This window comes from Atractosteus spatula, chromosome 9 (assembly GCF_055471065.1).
Source record: "Atractosteus spatula isolate fAtrSpa1 chromosome 9, fAtrSpa1.hap1, whole genome shotgun sequence".
In the NCBI taxonomy this organism is placed as follows: Eukaryota; Metazoa; Chordata; class Actinopteri; order Semionotiformes; family Lepisosteidae; genus Atractosteus; species Atractosteus spatula.
In genome coordinates this window covers 27396942-27421410 of record NC_142714.1, presented here as the reverse complement: position 1 = coordinate 27421410, position 24469 = coordinate 27396942, and the positions used below count along the sequence as shown (strand labels likewise).

The window sequence follows — 24469 nt, the reverse complement described above, 5'->3', positions numbered from 1 at the left end:
AGTATTTTTCTTAATGAAATCCAAAAAGTTTTTGTGAGAGGATGTTATATTTGATACTAAATATGTAAAAAAATACATTTTATATGATTCCTCCTTTGTTTTCTGTATTAGTTCTGAAAAAGAGTATTACTCTTATGAATAACCAAAGTACAGTTTCTTTGCGCTGATAGCTGTCCTTGGGTAATAAACGGGTAAATGAGTAACAGGAAGCAGCTAAAAAGCCACACAATCTTAATCATCAGGAGTCCTGATTAGTAGGTTTGACTTTGCGATTGTAGGCTGGCACCTCTAGTTTCTTGAAAAGACAGATTCAGTCAAGCTTAGTTTTACTTCTGAAGTCCACTGTAGTAGCTTTGCCTTTATAGCTGAACTGTTTTTAGTGTCTCAAAACCTGTCCTTTTTATTTTTGCTTTTGACCTTAAGGGTCAGTGACATTTTCATTACTACATTTTTTGTTTTATTCAGGTCTGCTCATACAAACTTGGCCATGCATGAAAACAACCTACTTGTCCCCAACGATTCCCAGGTTGATGGTAGGGTAGCCATGTTCCTGTATGGTAGCCAAGAGTGTGGACCTGTTGCTGTCTCGTATCTTCCCAGGGTGCAGGTCATCTTCTGGATTCAACAGCTAGAACACAGGTGTAAAGGCCAAGTTTACTGCCCCAGCTGTGTTTTATAGGCATAAAATTTAACTGAGGGAAAAACTGTTGTCACATAGTGGAGAGTGGAGTGTGTGTGACAGTGGACGTTAAGGCATTAAGGTATATTACTCAGGTAGTCTATTTGTGTCAATGACAAGTTTAAAAATGGAACAAAATAAAAAGTAGAATTTTTAACTCAAGCCAGAATCACTTGGGTATGCAGACTTTTTCTGCTGCTAAGCAATGCTTATAGGGGCTGGAGAGAATCCCTTAAATTACCTAATAGAGTGGATCATTGATTATTTACTGACCAATAATATTTTTTTTCTGTGTTTTCCTTAATTGTCAAGGCTGATCTGTTAAAAGTAGCAATATAGTCACATTAATCTCGTGAAGCACTAAATGAGAGAAACGTGTACAAACGCAGTGTTTGATTGGGTTAGCAAGCAATTTATAGAAACCATATAACAACCCGAACAATGTAAAAACACATTTTCCCTGACCCAATCTAGCTTTCTCTTTAGGAATTTTGGTGATATGCTGAATCAATTGCAACAATAATTATGGTTCCAGAAATGTACAGTAAATTTACTTTTAATATAAAGCACATTATATTTAACATAAAGTAAATTATTATATTTACAAACAACATTTACTTCAAATTTAACACGTACTGTAATGTTATGTATTGTACTTTGCGCTAAACAAGCTAAAGTAATAATAAGTAATACACCACAGCACAGTGCTTAAAGTACTGCAATACAGTACTTTAAACATGTATGTACCTTATTTTTAAGTACTCCATGCTTAATTTATACCATTTCTATACAGTAATGAAATTTAAAACAATGTTATAAAATAATGCGTAAAAATATTATTACTATTCAGCAATTTTGAAAATCTGTTAATCTGTTCCCGGTAGGACGCTGGATAGTTAATGTAATTATATACTGTACAAATTTTGAACACGTTTATAAATAAAAACGTTTTTGTTATTTTACTCACTGAAGAGAAAATAATTCAGGTCTATGAAAGAACAGCTTTGCTTTTGTAAACGTATCGCCCATCTGTATAATTAAGTTATTTATAATGATGATTTTGTTAATCTTTCCTGTACAGCTATTTTGATTTTTACTTGCCAAAGCGTTTTGATCTTTTTCAGATTTCTGTTGGATTATGTTTTTGACCCCACATAAAAGTAGTTCACGGTAAAATCTAGTTCATGGTACATTACACTTTGGTACAGACAATGGTTTAGACATTAAAAACACAATAACAGCACTGTTTTTGAATGTAGTGCTGCAAGCAAAAAATTACTGTTGTCCTGACTGACAACAGAGTCATCCAGAACAGACTGTAAAAAAAGCTATAACGAAGAAAAAATAAGAAGCAAGCTTTCAGTGTTTCCATTTTACCTCATTCCCTGTTGACATCACTGCAACCACTGGAAATTTCTGAACTTCCACTTCTGTGACTCCCACAGTTGCTAGGAGACCAATTTCTGAAGGCCCCATGTGGGTGCCCTTTGCCAGCACACATTCTCCTCTTTTAATGTCATGGCCTATGGGTCTAGAAAAGATAGGAAAATTACAGGGTGAACAAGCCAGACTATGCTTTAGTGTACAAATATGCTCCCAGGCTTGTGGAGCTGATTAAGCAAAGCAGATTCCAAGCTGTCAGATGTAATTTTTACATTATGTACAGTCATGTGAAAAAGAAAGTACACTCTCTTTCAATTCAATTGTTTTACATATCAGGACATAAATAACAATCGTCTGGTCCACACTAACTTCTATAATTAGACAAATCTAGCCTCAGATAACAGACAACATATAACAGATTTCACTATGTCATTATTTATTCAACAAGTAAGCCAAAATGCAGAAACCATGTGGGAAAAATAAGTATACCCTTACTGCTTCCATAGGAATTAAGGAAGATAATTAGCAGCCAAGTTCTGCTAATCAAATGTAGTTGATTAGTTGATCATCAGGAAGAGTGACCACCTCTATAAAAGCAGAACTTTTGGCAGTTTGGTGGTCTGGTGCATTCAGGTGTGTGTTAACACCATGCCAAGGAGAAAAGACATCAGCAATGATGCAATTGTTGCTTCTCATAAATCTGGGAAGGGTTGTAAGGCCCTTTCCAAACAATTTGAAATCCATCATTCTACAGTGAGAAGGATTATTTACAAGGAGAACATTCAAGGGATTTGCCAATCACCACAAACACCTCTTCTCAACCGTCATGCATGGTGGTGGAGGGGTGATGATTTGGGCTTGTTTTGCAGCCACAGGAAAACAGCCTGGGCACCTTGCAGTCATCGAGACAAATGTGAGGCCATCTGTCCGACAGCTAAAGCTTGGCCTAAATTGGGTCATGCAACAGGACAATGATCCCAATGACACCAGCAAATCTACAACTGAATGGTTGAAAAAGAAAAGAATCAAGGTGTTGGAATGGCCAAGTCAAAGTCCAGACCTCAACCCCATGGAGATGCTGTGACGGGACCTTAAGAGAGCTGTGATAAACGAATGCTCTCAAACATCAATGAACTGAAGCACTGATGTAAAGAAGAATGGGCCAAAATTCCTCCAAAACGATGTGAGAGACTGATAAACTCATACAGAAAATGATTACTGCTAAATAGTAGTAATAGCTGAAATTGTTACTGTTGCTAAAAACAAGCTTTAACAACTTAGTTTTTCATACATGGCTTCTGCCTGTTGGCTTATTTTTTGTTAAATGAATAATGACATAGTGGAATCTGTTATGTGTTGTTTGTCACATGAGGTTAGATTTACCTAATTTAAGGACCTGGTAAGGACCAGATATTTTTTTGTTATGTCCTGATATACGGTATAAAACCATAGAATTGAAAGAGGGTGTACTTTCTTTTTCACATAACTGTACAGTATATAGTAAATATGCAAGTATCAGCAACATGCCTTATCCAGTGTTGCGTTTCTTGTTTTTCAGTCTCATATACTGCTGTTGTTACAAAGTGGGTAACCTACTGCATTTTGTGGCAATATAACTGTGGCACAATAACTTCTCAGAAGATGCTTCTCATAAGATTTTTCCCTAACATCTAGTGTCTACGGCAGCACTTTCTAACTCAGGTGCAGGGGAGCCTTCTGTTGAATTTGATGTCCTTATTTCCAGAGAGGGAAATTTGAAATGTACTGTATGCGTTTATAAATTTGAAGAGTATGCATTTAAATTTTTTGTAACTATCACACAAAAGACACAATTTAAAAGATATGAACAAACCTTTTAAAAATACTCATGCTTAATATATTTAACAAATTAGTAACATAACTTCATATATTTTTGTGAAACAAACAGGGAACAACGTTTGAAGAAGTTTAAAAGTCAATAAATTAAATTCCTTAAGCTATAATTTTATCCATATCTGAAATCCTGACACCTAGGAATTTTGATCTAACAAGAAAACAATGCAAAATTACACCATGATTATAATGGCATGATTGAAAGAAAACCTTTTGAAGATTTTTCTGGAACTGGAAAACAATGGAAGTGCTAAGGGTACTAGTATAGAACTGAGCTGACCTGGAAGAAATAAACAGCAGGTTTATGGGGTGCCAAATTCTGGAATTAGGAACTCCTGCTTTAGAAAAACTTGTGAGGATCACTGCTGGAGCACTCATGGTAATTACTGCCTATGTGCAAGGGTTTTACATTTGCTGTTCTTCCACTTTGGATTTTTTTTTGCCAAATTAGGAAAGCCAAACCTAACAGCAGGTTGTGGAGATCACAGTCAGAAGAAACAAAGAGGACGACATCATCCGCAAACACCAGACATGTGGCCCCCAGGTCCCCAAATTGGATACACTCCAGTTTGTCTGTCCAGTTACACTCAACTGTACCTTGATATCTCATCCATGAAAATTTCAAACAGGAGAGAAGATAAGACGCACCCTTGGCAAAGTCCAATACCCACATTGATCATGCTGAGAATGTGGACACAGCAACATGGACCAGATAGCACGCAGCTGCAGCCCCAGCAGCCTATACTCCTGCAGCACCTCCCAATAGATACCCTGGTGTACATGGTTATAAAACTTCTCTAAGTCCACATAACGTATACACAGGGGATGGCAAACTCCCCAGACCTCTTAAATATACTTGTGAGGACAGAGTTGGTCTACTTTTCCTTCTATGGGTGTCATAGAAAAGCCTTCTATGGGTGTCATTAATAATCGCTAATAAAAGTAATTTAATTTATAGAATTTAATCAATAATAAAATTATCAATTATTATTATTATGGCAGTAAAATTGTATTAACACTCACGACAATATTGCAAGCTTCCTCGTTAATACAATCATTTTACTTCTCGGAAAAGTAGATGACAATAACTTCTGATAAAATGAAAGACATTTTCTCTGCATAACAGGAAAATTAAAGACTTACCTTATGTCCTGCCCTGGTCGGGCCTGTACCAAAATCCGAACCTCCAATTCTTCTGTACCCTGCAATTAAACAGATCACATTAGACAAAGTGGTGACTACTACTTGAAAAGCTCAATTACAGTATCTCAAATGTAGTACAGTAGAAATAATGTACATTGATTTCTGCTATTACGTGAGTTTCCAAAATGCGAATTGGCTCATACACGATTGCTAAAAAGGGGACAGATGTCTGTATAATGTGAAACTCGTGTTGGTCTATATGCAATTTCATCCCCGACATGTTTACGTTTTGCATGGTGGAATAACACAACTGAACGTGGCGATCCGCAGAGGAATACACATGATGCTCAGCGGTCCCACGTGCTTTGTATTGGGAGTGCTAATTGGGTGGTGCTCTTCAATTTCCGTGCTATTTTCACTAAATTTTCTACATTGCTGTAAATATGAGTGGACAAAGTGACAAGAATGTGTTTAAGAGGCATGCTGGTGATAATATTTCAGGTGGTGAACTTCACTTTTTTCCAAGGTAAAGTCCTACATTTAATGTAGTATTTCTCTATTTATTAGTGTTGCACCCTTGCCTGGTGTCTTTTGCAGAAGAACACCCAGACAATTAGTATGCGGTGCAGGCTGGGAACCACTGGGAGCTACGAGTTTGTAATGACAAAAAAAAGATAGATTTCTCTCAGAATATATTTATTTCAGGAGATACAGACCACACCCAGACAGACAAATACAGAGTATTTGAAAGAATATCAAATGACAATGAGAATTACAAGACTCACGGTACTTTGGCATTAACCTGCTGAGCTTTTGAGAGAAACCAATCATTTGCTGCAAGGATAACAATCACAGAGTTAAGCAAAGAATGCTGGAGCTTTTATTTTTAATCCATGAGTAAACACTTATAACACTCTGGTAAAGTTCAGTGAATAGGTGGCTATTGCTTTTTTTAGAGTAATTCTTGTTTACACATACATTTACTTCTAAACGATTACTTCATGTACTATCCACTTATCATTATCAAAGGATGATCTACAATTTTATCCAAGGTTATATCCATATTCTTGTACATACTGTAAATACTGTGATAAATTATGGGGTGGAATTGCTGAAGGGTGGAGCTTGTAAAAGAAGAGTGTGTTGCTAAGCGACTTCAGTTGTAGGAACTTTGTAATCTAACAAAAACAACAGTGTACCTCCCTGAGAGAAGAAACAAAACACAAAAAACTCCACCACATATATGATGCCATGGGGGCGGCCATCACAAAAGGGAATGATCCAGGCAGGAACACTGTGACTGACACGCCCATCACAATACCCACAGATATATCTTTGCATAAACACCCTTCCAGGCTAGAATGGCAGTTAGAAGCAGGAGTCACAGTGAAATATGGGTATGAATATTGATTATCTCTTTCTCTAAGCACAACATAACAGGAGACAGACTAGTTGTTTTGCCCATGACAGCTCATACTTTTTTTCTGTTCCTCAGTAACAAGTGTCGGCCTTTGTTTCAAGTTACAAAATAATAGCAAGAAAAGAAAATTATTAGCTAAAGGAAGTCTTCAGTTTGAAAGTGACTATTTCTGGAAGAAGATTTGACGGCATAAATGGTGAGTCATCAGCACTTTAAGTCATCTCCTTCCATGTTCTGCTTTTTTTAAACTAAGCAAAGGGGAGAAGGATGACTTAACTCCAGAGTCCCTAAACTAATTAAAACAACTAGTGAGAAACACAATACTTATCGTGCTGGCGATCAGAGAGTGTAATCAGCTGCTTGATAAGTACTAATGAGGTAAGATATGATAAGAACTAACTTGCCAAAATTGTTGCATATTGTCTTACAAAATTAGAAGCTTATATCACTTGTTATTTACTCTTGTAAATTTAGTTTTAAGACAATTAAAAAGAACACCAAAAAACACGAGACAAAATGAAAGAGCTCTGTATTTTTGTGAACTTTCTTTTTCATACTACTTAGGGACAAGAATGCGTGCTCGTTTTGCATAGGGTGGCAGCTATTCCTGTGTTCAAGCCTTGACTGAGCTAGGCACATATTCCACAACCTAGTGTGTAATTCACTAACTATGGGTCATCAGATTATACACAACAATGTAATTATATCCTCTTTCTCAAACCATTTCAGTTGATTTCACAGAGATGTACTATTGAATTTTAGATAAAAAACAGAAGAACAATAAAAAATCTAAAGTCGGTAATACATTACTTTTTTTAAAAAAGCAATATGTTAAAACTGTAAGCAAAAACTTCTCTGAGAAAAAAATCTGGTCAACCACTCTCCCCATACAGAGAGGGCCTGTCTTACTGTGTTCAGTCTAGACCCATGGTTCTCAAACTTTGGTACGCGTACCACTGCTGGTACGCGGAGTGCCCCCAGGTGGTATGCCAGATGACCCTGGAAAGTTGTTGTGTGCACTGAAAAATTAGGACGGTTTTTCATATTTTCTATTTTAATAAAATTAGTTTATGTGTCAAATACGCAGCCTACGTACTATGACACAATGTGTGCTAATACGTGAGTGGACACAAGAGCTACTATGTAATTCTATACTATTGTACAGGAATGTATGCTTCAAACATAAGTGGCCAATTGTATTTAAAAAAAAGTTATCTCCAGGAAATAGGGAGGTAGGAGAACGTGCATGATTTTGGAACAGTGCAAATCTTGTGAACACAGGAAAGCGTGATCGATAACAGAAAAATATTTAAGGACTGTTCTAGGTTAATTTGAGAAGAACACGCCGCGCGTCTCTGCATTACACTCCCATGCACATGAAATAAAAACTTTTTTTAACTTCAGAGATTGACTCCTGAAACGAAAACTGGGAAAAATGCAAGCTTATGGATTGCTAAAGCAGGTAAGCCCCACACTATTTGTAAAGAACTTTGTTTGCCATTGGCAAAAGAGCTGACACACATATTATGCGTGGAGAAAAAGCTTCTAAACTGCTTGACCTGCTGCCCCTTTCAAATGACACAGTCACTCATAGAATTATTGATATGGCAGATGATGTCAAAAGTACACTGATAGAACATGTAAAGATGAGCAAATGCTTTTCACTGCAATTAGATGAGTCTGTAGATGCTGTTGATTTGGCCAATTTGCTCATTTACGTTAGATATGAGTTTTAGGGCATGTCCCATGAGGACTTTCTTTTCCATAAGCCGCTACCAACAAGAAATACGGGAGAGCAGATATTTCAGCTTCTAAATGAATTTATCTAAGAGAATGGCATTGACTGGAAAAAATGTGTCCGAGTTTGTACAGACGGTGCTAGAGTGATAACAGATAGACACAGCGGTGTAGTGGCAAGAATTAAAGAGGTTGCTCCAGATATGAAGTGGACGCACTGCAGCATCCACCATGAGGCCTTGGCAGTCAAGAGGATTTGCCTGAGGAATGCCTTAGGATTTAAAATCTGGCAGACTCTGGCTGTCAAAGTTGTGAATTGTATCAAGGCTCAACCAATGAATTCACATCTGCTTTTCTCGACTAAACAGGCTCACCCCTTTCACTGAAATGGTAAGTGCTCAGTGCTATTTTTATTAGCACCACCAAACACACTAAAAACTCTCTCCCTTTCTCACAGTTCCTTCGGCTATGACAACTCTGCAGCGACGACATCGATTTCCAGAACCAAGCCCTCAAAATGTACTCTTTTTCCATCAGGAGAGGATACCCTAACAGCGTTGACAGGGCCCTTGCCTGAGCCAAAAACACCCCTTGGACCATCAACTCGAGCCGGAACTCCTGCCGTAACAACTGCATTCCTTTGGTGCTTCCCTACCACTCCAACTCAGTTTCTATCTCCAGGACTATTAACGACAACTTTTCTATCCTACAGGATGATCCCTCCATTGGAGCCATCTTCTCTGACCACCCCATCATCTCATATCGCCAACCACCTAATCTATGCAACCTTCTTGTTCACAGCTCCCTTGATCGCCCTCAGCAACCGTCCACACCAGGCACTTTCCCTTGCAACAGAGCTCGCTGTATCACCTGCAAATACATATCTAACACCACACTCATTCAAGGCCCCTCAGGACAATTCCGGAACACTCTACATTGGGAAAACAGGAAGGAGACTCGGAGACCGCTTCAGAGAACATGCTAGGGCTGTGAAGATCAAAGATTTCTCCAAGCCTATTGTTTCTCATTTCACCTCTGATGGCCTTGATCACACTAATCTCTCCATCTGTGTTCTCAAAGATTGTTTTCCTAACTCCCACATCAGAAAGACTATAGAAACTAAAATTATCCTGCAGCTAGGATCACACCTTTCCCCTTCTCTCAACGACAGACTCATTTTCTTCTAAATTCTCTCTATTCATTGTTGTTTTCATTTCACACCTCTCTTCACCCATCCTGACTTCACATTACCTGATTGGCCACCCTGTCTGTCCCCTGCTCCCGCCTCCCGCCTCCTGCCCCTCCTCTCTCCCAGCTTTTGTTCTCTTACGCTACATTATCTTTGCTTACTGCTCTGTCTTTCTCACACCTGAAGAAGGCTCCACAGACAAAACGTTGTGTTTTATTTGTTCTCTTTTCAGCACGGAATAAACCTATTACTTGTTCCTTTGCAGCCTATGCATGCTGACGCAGCTACCCACCTGAGCTATGTTTATTATATGTGTATGTGAGTGTATGTACGCGCTCATGTTGGTCATTTAGATTTTCTGTGGTTCCTATGAGAAGATGACTTGTAGGTGGTACTTGGATGCTTTGGTTTGATCAGAGGTGGTCCAAAAAGTTTGAGAACCATTGGTCTAGGCCACCTGTATGGAATTAACTACCAGGATAAACCCATGACCATAAATCAATTAGGATCTTTCAAGAAATGGTTGAATTAGCTTGTAGAAACCTTGTGATTAATGTGAGCTGAATGCATTTATGTCTTTTGCAGTCTTTACAATAATTTCATGCTCTATTAATTAATGATTAATAAATAAATAAAAAGAAAGAAAAACATTGTTTAAAAATGTATTTGCAAAAAAGAGGATCTTCACCTCCTGAAGTTTTTAGAAGCTGGGGTTTCATGTAAAGCTTATGACTTGAAGAGCAAGAAAACAAACAGAAGCTTGGGGACTCACATCTTCTGATTCCCGGATGAGCTCTGTATCCTCCACCTGCACCACAGCATCAGCCCCACAGGGGATGGGGGCTCCTGTTGTCACACGCATTACCTGGCCGGGCATTACAGTATGGGTCGGCTGAAAGACACAGTTCAGGAACACAGGGGAAATCATCATCAGGTATCTTCAAACTGCAGCAGAACACAGAAAATATTAGATTCCTTGTCCTTTTATTTCAATTACTAATGACCCCTCTAAAAAACTTAAACCAGCACAATTATGATCATGCCAGACATGTACATAATAAACATTAAGCAATGCAATGCACTAGCAAGATCTTATTTAGAATACTTTATATAACTTTAGTGTCACATTACAAGAAGTACATGGTTTCTCTTGGTATCATTTCACAATTAATTTTTCACCAATTAAACATGGTGCAGAGGACCGGGTGTAATTGTATCTTTAGAAAGGGAAATAAATTGGAACCTTCTTGATCTGCTTTGCTAACGAAAACTGTGAAAAAGGCTCAGTATTTTTTTATTCTAAAAGGAAAGCAAATAAGCAACCTTAAGGTTTTGGAGTTTAGCTGCATTAGTTCTAGTAAAGAGTTCATGGTTAACATATCCACAGAATGAATTTTATTGAAGTTTATACTTTTCCCAGAGTTATGCCGTAACCTCAGCAGGGAAAAGGGATGGTACTGTATGAATTCGACCTGCAAAGTATTCCAAGACAGAGCAGACCCAGGGTGCACTGATGACCCTGTGACAAACATTCAGCACTGGCTCAGTACTGACTCCCATTACATTTGCATAACAAACAGACATTACCTGCTCGCCTGCCTGAGATTCTCCAATTATAAAACGATCTCCTGGCCCATCAGCAGCTGAAAAATTGAGAAAACTATCAAGATGCTTTTTACTTTTATTACTATTACTTTTTTATAACCAAAAGTTAACTACTTTTTGGTATCAAGCCAGAGAAAAAGCTTGTTTTATCAGTTTTTGTAAGTCTTTTATGTTAAATTTGTTATGCATACTGTACGTGCAGCCCATATGAAACCCCATGATTTATGCCATTAAGAAAACCAGAACCTCATTTTATTGCTATTTGTTCTTTGGTCCAAATACAGTTTCTTAGCCATTAATACCTAAACACAAATTTAGTGAAAAGAAGAAAGGTTATGGAACTGAATTTGATGACCATATTTTCTTTTGAGAACATCTGAAACAGTTAAAAAACATCTATTTACAGAACATTACTGCAGCAAGGCTCCGCAAAGTCTTACAGTACATGACAATGTATTGCTTTAATTGTTTAGATGTCTTGTCTTTTTGTTTATCTTTATCATCCACACAATAAGGCTTCCATATTATTAAAAAATACTTTGTAATCATCTGTCAATACAGCAGAAAGTTGTGTAAAGCAAACATCTTCAGAAAGACAGCTTGTAACATGGACATTAGCATTTCCTAGTTTCCAGGACTGAACATTTTTGAAGATATACAGAGTTAGTACTGTACATCCCATGGGACTGGGGCAAACTGCTAGTTATTCAGGGGACTAGCAAATAATTGCGAATGAAATCTCTGAACAAAGAAAACTTAATAAATTAAAAACAAATTAAGACACAATGCTCTTCATGTGTATTATTGTCTTATTGCTCTGAACTAAGGAAAATGCATTTTCTCACCTGGAAAACAGATCTTAAAACACTGCACTCACATTTTAGTTTGACATTAAACATTACTTACCACCATTTTAATACTACCATTGAATAGTGTAATACCTACATACTAATTTGTCACTAATACATATTTCCCTGGAAAGAGACATGTTTTCATGATGACAAAGCTAAGTGAAATCACAAGTGTGCCAAACATCGTACTATTTAATATTTGACATGTGTCAAAAACTATACTTAAAAAGATAAGATCACACATGCCTACATGACTACACTGCTCAAAAACTGCGTAGATGTTGTCTATGTAAACATTTAACTTGATTAGCCAAAATTCAAACCCACCATTTACAAACATGTTAACAAACTGAGGTTGTCAACCAGGAATCAATCCCCCTGATTTAAACATTAATTAAGGACAGAGTAGTAGTCACTGGCTGACTTTGACCAGGATTTCCAAACAGTGGTGCACAGTTGACTGAACACTGCTAAGGCCATTGGAAGGGATTTTCTTGGATCTCAGTGACCCAGAGATACTTCCCACACTCTCTCAGGTTGTGCTGCTGCTAGAGCTCTCCACTTACTGGGTCACAACCTCTGGTATGTAGTTGTCTCTGTGTTGACTGATTAGTTAAAAGATAAGTGACTTTGTAGTTGAGCAGGTCAGAGAAGTTTGCATACAATTCACTTCTCATTCACGCACAATTAGCTATTCCAAACAAAACAAAAATAATTGTGAATTATCAAAACAATATTAAAAATATATTTATTTAATTATACAGAATAGACGTACATTGATCAGAGTGTAGAACCCACTTATACAGCATGTAATGCTAAGGGGGGAGCGGGGGGGGGGGTGGGGAGATGGATGAGATTGTGACACCAGAACAATAGATTTGTAGATCTTGAACAAATTTCAAACAAGACTAAGGATTTTGTTATTGAACATTTTAAACGAAAGATCATGAACACAAAATTATTCAGTTAGGAGAGCTTCACGAACATGCCAGTTTGCATTTGCTCCAGATTTGTTACATGGCTCAAAGGGCAATTTCATATTAATGCTTCATGTAAACTCACATGTCTCATGGTCTATTAGAAGCTCAGTGTTTTTTCAACCACTACAACCACTGAGCACCACATTGTACTCAGACTAGGACTGAGACTCTGGGACAAAGGACAAAAATTAAATTTCATGTAGTTTGAAAACCAATTTTAGTTCTTATTGTATGTCCACTACCACAGCATAACAACAACTCTATTAAGTACCTCATTTAAAGCAGTTTTGAAAAATGAATGAAGACTGGAAAGGGTTCCCAAAAACACAGATAAAATATTCTACCACACCAGCACATGTTCTGTTTAGATAGATAACCTAAATTCAAAAACAAAGCTCATTTTGTACAAATCAGTGGGAAAAATATTTGCATTTTTATTTTGGATTTTTAGAATTTAGAATCACCAATTACATTTAGCATACCCCCCAATCTGTAATCTTTGTTTCTCTGTAATGTTTCTTTTTTGTTTAGAGGCATAATTTAAATATTGAAGCATTTGAAAAAAAAATTACCTCGTACTGCGTAGCCATCCTTAACTGAAGCTGGGAATGGCGGCAGATTGTCTTTCGCATATACATCCTGCGCAAGGACTCGACCCATTCCATCTGGAGCGGAGAGAAGTGGACATGTTGGAAAGGCTACCACATATTAAAAGAGTAACAGTTTTTTCATCAGTAGCAAGACATCCATAATAGTATTTAGAATCCAGATTTATGGAGGCTCCATTTTAAGTTGGGGAGACAGAGAGGCTTTAATACCTGAATGTTTCCTGGTCTCTACATCTCATCTTTACAAAGGAATGTGTCAGAAGGCTATCTTCATGGAAAAACTGCCCTCGTTATTGCTCACGTGACTTATTTTTTCAGAAGAGAACAGAAATATATTTTCAAGCCTCTCGAAGACAGCCAAAAGCATTCTTCTTGCTCTGTTATTCCTTTGCAATTTTGATTTTTTTACTCAATAAATACAGCAAATAAAATTTCAAGAGGAGATTAGCTCTTCTCAAATGTGAAAAATAAATGTGTCATCCATCCATTTTCTAAATATCCATCTGTACATTTTCCAGCTGCTTCATCCAATTCATGGTCACAGGGGACCTCGAACCTATCTCAGCAAGCAACGAGTGCAAGGCAGGGTTCACCCTCAATGGGACAGCAGTCCATCACAGGGCACACACAGACACATACAAGCATATACTTACTCCAGGACCAGAAGCCAATTAACCTAAAAGTATGTCTTTGGACTGTGAGAGGAAGCACCCAGAGAAAATGCCCGCAAACATGAGGAGGCCACACAAACTCCAAACAGAGAGCACCCCAAGTCTGGAATTGAACTCAGGGCCCCAGTGCTGCAAAGCAGCAATGCAAACCCTTGTAACATTGTGCCACGCATATGTTAGTAATAAACCTCAATATTCCAGTAACCTTTCAGTTTTCATGAATTACTCAAAGTATAATCTGCAGTGAAGTAATTTCTTGGCAACTATGTGTAACACTGTAAGTAAGTGTAAGAACAGACATACTAGCTAATTACTATGTAAAAGTCTGTCTTTTGAAATATAATGTGAAGTGTTACCTTGTCCAGTACAGCATTATGGATGGTGTAGCGGCAAGGCTTATTAAAAATACAGGAATTAAGTTTGCTGCTCCCTTGCCAGTCTCTCTCTCCCTCATCTCAGTGGTGCTGGATACAGAGAGGCCATTCCATTTGGTTCACATTTAAGGTGTTTTTCTATCTGACAGTTTCCTGATAAAGAACAACTAACAAGGCTGAGATTCTCCAGCCACCCTAATAAATGGTCATCTCTGGCGCCATACTGTCTGGGAGATTCCTTGGGAGAGTCTCATCCCAGGTTGTTTACAACCCTAATGTCAGAGAACATCGTTACTCATCCTCCACCTTGATCAGCCAATCAGGAACTGGTAGGGAACCCCACGTGGGTCTCAAATGCCCCCGGAATATTCAACCAATGAATGACTGTAGTTCCTCCAGATAAAACAGGCAGCACAAGGCCCAGAAGGGGCTCCTCCAGGACAGTCTCAGACTCAGCTCGGACAATCATGTGATGGCCAGTGTGTCTGAGTGCCAGGACTTTACTTTGTTCTAAGAGTCGAGACTGGAGGTCGCCTGCGCGTAATCGAAGGATCCGCCCGAGGTTAGCCCAGCAGCAAGCCTCATGAACCGCCGGTACCCCACCGAGAACGCTCACCTGATCAACGAGTGAACTAAGGTCGGAACTGTCGACAACTGAATCTCAGTATTCAGGACTAGCGCTACATCGGGAACGAACCGGTCTTCTTCCCGTCTAAAGAGTGTGACTTGCTTGGACCCGCAGTCACTTTTCATGTGCACAAACTCTTGCTAGTTCAGCCAACACTAACTAGCCCGTCTTCAGAGAGCCCACTGCCAGCACGTCGCAGCAGGAATCTCTCCCTCCTTCTCCCCCACCTCACGCCGAACCAGGACTGCCTGGCACTGAGGACGCCGGAGGACGCCGATTAGACGCAGCAACAGCCTGCCGCTGTTCCCTTGTGTCCGCGGGAGATCTGAATCCACACAGATTGGATGAGTATTCAACATTCTGCATTACAGCTCAAGAATTCAATTGTTACCTCAACCTGAGTTGATATCAATTTAATTCCTATGAGTGATGTACTTGCCTTTGAGTATCTAGTGTAGAAGTTGTAATCAAAGTTAATTTACGAAACTGTATAAATGAATGGTATACTGAATGTATGTCCCTCTTGGTTTGTAACTCTTCGTGATTATATATATTCCTTTTGTATTCTGCTAACCCTCACTTAAGATCTGTTATATTTATATGCACATTTTATATATTAATAAATGTATTCTTGTGTATTAGTATCCGTGTGTGTGCGTTGCTGAGTTATCCTGCAAGGTCGGTTTTCTAATAGCCATCAAAGAATCATTTTGTGACTTTGCTACAATTAATAATTGTCCCAGTAAATGCACAAAACCCCTACAATGGGAAAGATGATAGCTTTATGGAGCAAATTCAGTTAAGATAAATATGTTTTACATAATATACATAATATATCATATTAGAATATGAAAGTCCATTTCAGTCCTATTTTAAATAAAGTAATTTTTACAGATTGTACAGGCAACATTCTGCAAGCACAAAGTAAACTATCAATCATAGTAAGAAACTCGCCTATAGATTTTATTTTTCAGTTTGTGGTTCAGTGGTCTCTTCAGGTAGCATCTTGTCTTTTATGTTATGTAAGTACAGGGTGAAGGGATAAGTGCAGATAATTACACAGATTAGTGCTCCTCTCTACAAATTAGAAGGTAGATATTTTTTAATGTTTTCAGAACCAGGCTGCCTACAGTTGGGAAAGAAAAATAGTGAGCATGGATCTGACAGGAGTCTCTGAGCAGAACATGACCTTATACTAACGTTACCTTATGTCTGTATTTCACAACTTGGATTGTGACCACAACTGAGATCTGATCATAACCATACAATATCACAGTTCTTATGAGTAAACAACTGGTAGCGATACTGATAGTTTAGTATAGATCAAAAGGAACATCTACCTGGTTGGCAAGAAGGCCAACTTCTTGGCTGTACAACAAGGAAGTTACGATGTAGAATTTGGAAAATGAAAGGAAAGTAAAGAACCATTAGACATGGAAGAGAAAAATATGAAAACGCTTGAAGGAGCAGATTTTAGTGGCCTGAATGGTTAGGCTGGTAAATAGGTATTAGAATTTATGTGAAATACAAATGCCATGGTATGCCACAGAAGAGCAGTGGCTGAGATATTTGATGAGACAACAACACCAACAACAATAATAATAGTGCTTTCCTGGATACTCCGCTCAAAGTGCTTTTGGGCTATTGCAACCCCCCTCCACCACCAAAATGTGTAGTGCCAACCTGGATTATTCGACTGTAGCCATAATGCACCAGTATGCTCACCGCAGATCAGTGATTAGTGGTGGGGAGAACAGAATAATAACATGGGGATTATTAGTAGACCTTGATTGGAAAATACTTGGAGGGAAATTGAGCCAGGACACTGGGGTAACACCCCTACTCTTTTTGAGATAGTTGATAAAAGTGCTGCCTGCTGGAATGCCTTGACAGGCTGCTGGGAGCTGTTAGAACAACTCTGCATTGAATTAGCCACTCTCCTGGGCTATTGAAGACACTTATATATAGCTCAGCTGAAAGAAAGCTTCATGAAGATACAGCTCAGGCTATCCTGAGGCATCACATTATGGAATCCATGAACATACTGAAAGTGAGGTGTGGAGGAGCAACTGCTTTGTTAAGGAATCACTGGAATGAGTGATGAGATGAGCAAGATGAATGCCTGCATCTTGTAATCTACACCTGCAATAAAGAAACAGGTTGTGGGTTAAACATCATGGCATTGGAAGAGCAAAGGGGAGAAATGGCCATGGAGAGAACAAAAGAAGTTTCTTGGTGGGAGGACCTGCAAAAGAAGAAATGATGGAGGAATTTGAGAAATGACTATATAGGAGGTATCTAGGGGTCTAGGAAAGTGGAGTGAGAATAGAGGTTGAGACGTGTACAAAGACTAATGGAAGAGAAAATGGGAGCTCAGAAGAGGAGTGGAAAGAAAAGGACAGAATATTTAGGTACAGAAGAGGAGAGATATTTTTTCTCAATTATCATAGCGGTGGTGGACTGAGAAATGGGGGATTACTCCTGTGCTAGGATGGAGGCTGTAGGACAGGAAGAACAACAGAGTTTGTAGGACATGTAGTGACTGAGGGTAGGATACCAGACAAATGCAAGACTAAAAGGTGATGTCAAGCACAGTAGTGGCTAGAAGAATGAAAGCCTGGAAGCCCAAAGGCACACAATGATTTGGAACTTAGCAGAACAGGACACTGGGGACTGTAGTAAAAGTGTAGCCAGTACAGAGAACCCAAATTATATATATGATTATTTAAATTAGACATATAAGATTAAAACCTGGGCCAGAGGCACAAAAAATGTTGATTTAGGGCCCGATAGAACACTGTGAACAGAGGAAGATGAGAGAGCATAAATTATATTTAGTACCACGGAAGAAAGGATTAGACTGTGGCTTTAAGCATAACAACATGGATCAGATAGAGCATTAAATGCATATATAGAAAGGGATGAAGAAGGTGGAAGATCAGACAAATGGGCAGAGAAAGCAATTACTTGCTTAAAAATAATGAAAACTCATCTTTTTGGTGGTATTTATTTAAAAAGACAGATTGACTACTGTCCAGTTATCCATAACAGGAAAATAAGTGACGGAAGATGCAGAGAAAGTGATAGGGAAGCTAAGGTGCACAAGATATCATTCAGATAAACCTAGTGTTAGAGATGGTTGTGAAACATTTGCCTGTTAGGTAAAGGGATAAAAACAGCTAACCTCAATCAGCAAGGCAGGGAAGCTTGAGACAGCTAACCTGACAGCAAAGCTTGGCTGGGAGTGAGAGGCGGTTGACTGGGATGGAGTAATGATGAAGAAGATGTGGTGGTAAGCTGGTCACGTGGACCCAAAGAATATCCATGTGTCCAAAAAGGTTATTGATAAATTATATTTATAGCATTTCTAGATGTGATGTCACAGAGGATGACAAGTTAGAGTACCAGAGTTGAAGGAGAACTTGGCTGTTGGCATTGTTCCTTCATCATATTTTTCAAATGCACTACAACCACGATAGATGTTTCCCAAAATTACAAAAATATCAGTTTTCATCTTTAATGTTGAATAAAATGAAAATATTTCAGGAATTTCAAGTAGACCTTGCCCTAAAAAGATTTTTTGTCAGGCTGACATGCAAAGCACAAGGATGAATTCAGATAAATTTAGAACTGGTGTTGACCCATCTCAGTGGATCTCAATGTATTCTGTGCTACACATGCATATTTGATTAGCTTTTTTCTAATTATCCACAAAAGAATAATTGTATCATTCTATTGCACTTTAAAGGACAGCAGCTGAGCTTTTGCATTAGGACAATAACTATTAAATGCCCTGGCAGGCAGAAAAATGAAGAACATGGCAGCTCTTTCAAACTGCAGATCTGATTGCATCAGGAATATTTTTCTCATTTTTCCAAAAAATAAAACAACGTACAATACACATTCCGAACTACACGGTTATAGTGGTTGGATCACAGATACAGCTAACTGAGATGTTACAGGCTGCATAATATACTAGGTGCAAATGAAAATAAAAAACCTGGACTTCTTGAAAGAATACAGACATTGCATATGTCACTCTCAACATTTCTGAATCTTTTTATCTCTAATATTGCTTTTCAATTAATATGCATAATTAAAAAAGTGAAATAAAACAAATAAATCAAGTAACCCAAACAGTGTATTCTTGCTTATGTCTAATCCTGCACAATGCTTAAAAAGGGTGCTGTGATTCACCATGATTTAGTAGTATAAAGAAAGCCCCCAGTGCTGAATGAGTCAGACCTTAATGACATGGCTCTGCTGTGCTAGGCTTCAGGAACAGCTGCCTCACCTCTGTAGTTGATGATTTCAGTGCTAAGGACAGGGGTCATCTCCAGGACAGTGATGAAAGCTTTGTCCATGGAGGTTAAGGGGAAGGGGGACATGCGGTGTCTTCGCGCCACCTTCGTGATGTCAACTGCACTGTGACCTGCAGGGACACAAAACAAACAAAATGACAAAAGCTTTCAAGACAATAATCTGTTTTTAATATTAGTCTTTTATAAGTATTATAAGCACTATTAGGAAGTAAACATGCACAAATATATGACAGGTGCAGGAATTCAGAAATCATTTTTTCCCATTCATTTTTAATGTCTTGGATTTCAGCAGATAAATTAATTATTAAATTTATAATTGCTACTATAATTGCTAAGACCATTCTGTTGAAGTGTTTTCATTCTTAGCACAATCGTGCTTTTACTGTTAGAGCCTTGAAGATGGAATTCTAGCCTTGAGACACTTTTTCATCTAGTCTAGATCCCTCCTTCTTTCACTTCTTTCATGTACTGTACTTACTGTGGCAAACTCAATCCATTGTTAACAAGTATTTGATACTAAATACTAGAAGAAAGAATACACATGATTAATATCGAATGAGAGGCAAAGAAAAGTGCATCTGAATGATGTATAAAGGAATAACATTGTGCTGCAGTGTTATGCTCTACTTCACCTCTATAAACCACAGATTTTGCAATTTGCACACAACTTTGTAGCTACTATGAATGCCAATGTGGACACCCTCTTTGTTTATAGTGCTATGGGACAACTATTAATTTAGGTTAGGTACAAAATAATGTTTGCAACACACCACAGCAGCCTGATCTCCAAGCTTAGTAATAACCAGCAGAGTCTCTTTCCAATTGCAAACGTTTTTTGGCTATTCTAAATCTACACCATTAATGTGAGCTCTCCACCTTTCACTGAACTCTATTAAAAGGAGAATGAGAGCAACATCTTCAGTATTTCAAAGATCATACTGTAGATTAATATGCAATAATACAATAGTCATTGGTGCAACAGAATTGGAGTCCACATGTGGTCTGATCCCCCACTCCACCAAGAGAGAACAATGTATAATGGAAGTGTCACTTCACATACACAAAAATTATGCTTTGATTGCAATGTCCTGAAAGCTTGTCACAACCACGTACACAAACAAACATCATGGCAGGACACCAGGATGTAAGTGGAAGTGCATTTAAGACTGAAAATATGAAGCTCATCTTTAAACAGTGGATTGTGGGAGTTTGGTACAGACTATGTTGTTGAACAACATCATAGGGATCCTTCAAGATAAAATGTATAAATCCTAGAGCTCGTCAGAACACAGTTGGGAGAAATGGTTTCCTCTTGTTTGTAACCTGATTAATGTTTTTATCACCATGAAACAATGTTTAGTTTAATAATTCAGTTTGTTCATACAGAATATACAGTACTTGACATACTGTAAGACATTCATATAATTAACATTAAAAGCCAAAAATCTTTCTATACAAATAAACTAAGGAAATACTTATTCATGAAGTGGGGATGGCATACTGTAGAAGAGGTTTTGTTTAAGGGAATCAGTTAAACAGTCTGGAATTAAAAACAATAGAAGCTGTGTGACCCTATAAGTCAATTGCCTGGAAATACCTCTCGTCTCACCTACCTATTATGTATAGTAGCTGAAACAACAGTACTGTCTTGATTTGAGGTGGATGGATGGTGGATGCTGCACATCGGTGGTGGTGGTGGAGGGGAGTCCCCATTACCTGTAAAGCGCTTTGAGTGGAGTGTCCAGAAAAGCGCTATATAAGTGTAAACAATTATTATTATAATTATTATTGATTTCTGATTACCTAATTTACCTGCATTTTAAGAAATGAACATTAAATGTAACTATGCACTCACTAAGTCTATTTTTAATATGAATTTCAAATAAATAAACTAAGAGGGAAGTGGTGCAGTTTTCAATATGGGATTGAAGTGCTGTGTCATCTGAAGATTTTGCAGATTTCGTTAAGCCTTCTTCCTCTTCCTCCTTCAGCCTGTCCAGCAACATCACTAAGAATAGCCAAACTGCCAGCAAAGATGACATAACATAAAATGCATGACAAAGCTTTTATAGTTTTATTACATGTTCTATAAACTAGAAAGGTTAGAAATAAACTAAAAAAGTTTAAAATGACAGCATGACTGCTTTAGTCATTCACCATACTCATGTCTTTCATAAAATGAATGATCCTGTTTAACACTGTAACATACGCTTACTGGCCAAAATATAAGAAACGTATAAAGCAAACTCAGTGGCAGCCACAGTTTGGTTTTCACTTCCTGTCGACATTTTTTTTCTCCTTTAGAATGCTCAAGAATACATTACTGGCTGTGGTTTCTTAATATACTGAGCACAGAATGAAACGTTCTGAATGCTTGTGTGCTTCAAAAAGACAAAGGATACTAACAGGAAAGTGCTTACATATTTTTGGTATCATTTTGATTAAATGATTATTCATGACTGCCTGTGAAACACTTGAGTGACTTTGAAGATTAAACGCTAAATCACCCCATTAGTGAGAGTAATTGAGCACTGGAGTGATTTAAGCTGTTGAAGTCTGATGAAAATCCAGAAAGAACTAACTATATATATATATGTCACAGTATTTCCCACATATCAAGAAAACAACAATTTTGTGTCATAGGTATCTTGAAGATGTATTCAGTGCTCTCTGTCACATTTGGGGTGTTCATGGCTAACAATTACAAACTTGGCAAAATGTTACAGCTAATCACATCCCATCAATGACAGAAAACAATCGTGAAGACTACTGTATGACGCGCTGCACCACTCCATGATCATGTGGACTGGGAAAGTCCTAGAGTAACAGAGTGGCCAGGCATATCAAGTAACTTCAAATATCAAATAACTTCACCTGTAGTGATTAATGGCAATCTGACTGGATGGAACTACTTTGATCCTAACCCTAACCCTTGCTGCCCCTCATATGGGCTCATTCTGATATGGCAACATTCCAATAAGGCAACACTTTTTCATGCTGCTCATGTAACAGTGACTTTTGTGCATGGTGAAAATTGAAATTGAACAATTGTGCCATGGATGCTTCACTTTCCTGCATTGAGCCCCACTGACATTTGTGGGATAGGTTGGGACTATATGTTGCATCTAAGGCACAGAGACCAGTGAACAGACATATGCCTCTCGAGGCTCTACAAGAGGAATGGGACACAATCCCATCATGTTAGTATTTGCAACTTGGCACAAAGAATGCTTTACAGATATACACCTTGTATTCCAATAGTTGAGGTATATGTTACAAGACTGCTACAAAACTATAACTTTCACCATTGATCACCCCTTTTGATGACAACTGTTATTTGATATAATGATTTTACTTCTATGAAATCTGTTCAATAAAATGCAACAGATACTATTAACATAATGACTTTGTGAATTTGTAGCAATTAAAAGTGATATGTTTCTTTTGATGTTCAGTACATTTTTGCTAGTGAGTATATAGAGTGTGAGATTTACTGTACTATGAGATTCTGAAGTGCTGTAATTGGTATAACTGTTGGTTTAGTATTAATTAATATTGATTTAAATAAATGAATTTGGGTATTAACAGTCCAGCAAGCTTCTGGTTTCATTATTCAGTTCTGTATTTATTTTCCCTGTGGCTATCTAAAGTACCAGCTCAAGAGGGAATGTGTGTACAGTATATTGCAGTCTCAACCCACCTGACCAACACAGAGTCTCAAACAGAGTTTTGTATTGTTTCTTCATATTTGCTGTCATCAAAATCTAGCCTATAAGTATCTGGCATGTTGTACCAGCTGATTCCTACTGCATATGCTGTAAAACACAGTGTACAGTTTAATGATGGAAGAAGTGCTGAGGGTGTAACATTCTTTCACCACTATATGTCAAGAAGTACAGATATACTTCACTGTGCATCAGCCTATACAGTATCTTCAGCTGTAGAGACAGAAGAGTAGCTGAAGATATCAGCAGACGATATACCTTAAAATAAAATAAGCTAATAATTTAAAATAATTTTGTTCCCTCAGCCAGGCAAAACATCATATACTTGGTAATATCTTAAATGACAATGTCCTGTCTGTGTACAGGCCATTTCATTATTTGAGAGAGACTGACATGCTGTTTTATTCATCTTAGACTTTGCTAAGCCCATTGCACTGGGCTTTAGAGTGACACAGGACAGATGCCACCACCTGGCTGATGTAATTGTTTCAACAGTCAACACTGTCACTGTTGAGTCAATCTAACTCATCTCTATATAAAATTCTTCTCTCACCTAAAATCAGTCCCATCCCAGTTACTTTTATATGGAATACAGAAGGAAACAAGCTTGTTGGTGGTCCTGATTAGGATGCATTTAGAACAATTTCCTCTTAAAATATACTGAACAATGCAAGCAATACAATGGTGTATCCAGTGGTTCCAAATGAAGATTACTTCCACCCTCTATGCCAAAAAGGGGGTAACTGCCTATGCAGTATGGGAGAGAGTGCTTTTCTATGTGGCTAATGTGACTGTTATGCTAAAGCTCAAATTGCTCTGTCACCATAATGACCCTGAAGTTACTGATAATGACATCTTTTGCTGGCGATTCTAACTGCAGGCAAAAAATCTGTGAAACAAAGTATGGCCAGATCAACATTTTGTGAGTGCAAGACATATGACAGCATGCTATTCACCTTCTATATTCTTACAAACCTGTTTAATTAGCCCAATATAAACATATTTATATTTTGTAGGACTCCTTTTTTGTGTTTTCTTTTTCTGTTGTGGTCAAGCAAACATATTCAAACAAAGCAGTGAAATACTTTGAATTCAGAGAAAAAAGAAAGATAAATGTTGGAAAACAAGAGTTTTCACTAACTTTCAAGTCTCTTCTGCAGTTTCCTCACAGTGGGCACTGAGGCATTTCTTTTATCTGCCCAATAGGAAGTAATGACTGGCAGCTTGGCAATGCAGCAGTGTGCACATCACTAACCATCACTGAAGCCCTCCTGAAAATCAC

General features: G+C 38.0%; 1 protein-coding gene across 11 annotated transcripts in view; it reads right to left on the bottom strand.

The window, feature by feature from the left end:
- gphna (gephyrin a) overlaps positions 1 to 24469 on the bottom strand; it is a 475089-nt gene that overhangs the window by 20283 nt on the left and 430337 nt on the right. For all 11 annotated transcript variants that reach the window (XM_088924522.1, XM_088924523.1, XM_088924516.1 and 8 more), the window contains 7 exons: positions 19435 to 19572; positions 13432 to 13524; positions 11011 to 11066; positions 10196 to 10315; positions 5078 to 5136; positions 2057 to 2210; positions 507 to 628 (listed from right to left, as the gene is read on the bottom strand). In XM_088924522.1, the coding sequence (XP_088780648.1) occupies positions 507 to 628; positions 2057 to 2210; positions 5078 to 5136; positions 10196 to 10315; positions 11011 to 11066; positions 13432 to 13524; positions 19435 to 19572 (742 nt within the window). The remainder of the gene's footprint in view (positions 1 to 506; positions 629 to 2056; positions 2211 to 5077; positions 5137 to 10195; positions 10316 to 11010; positions 11067 to 13431; positions 13525 to 19434; positions 19573 to 24469) is intronic.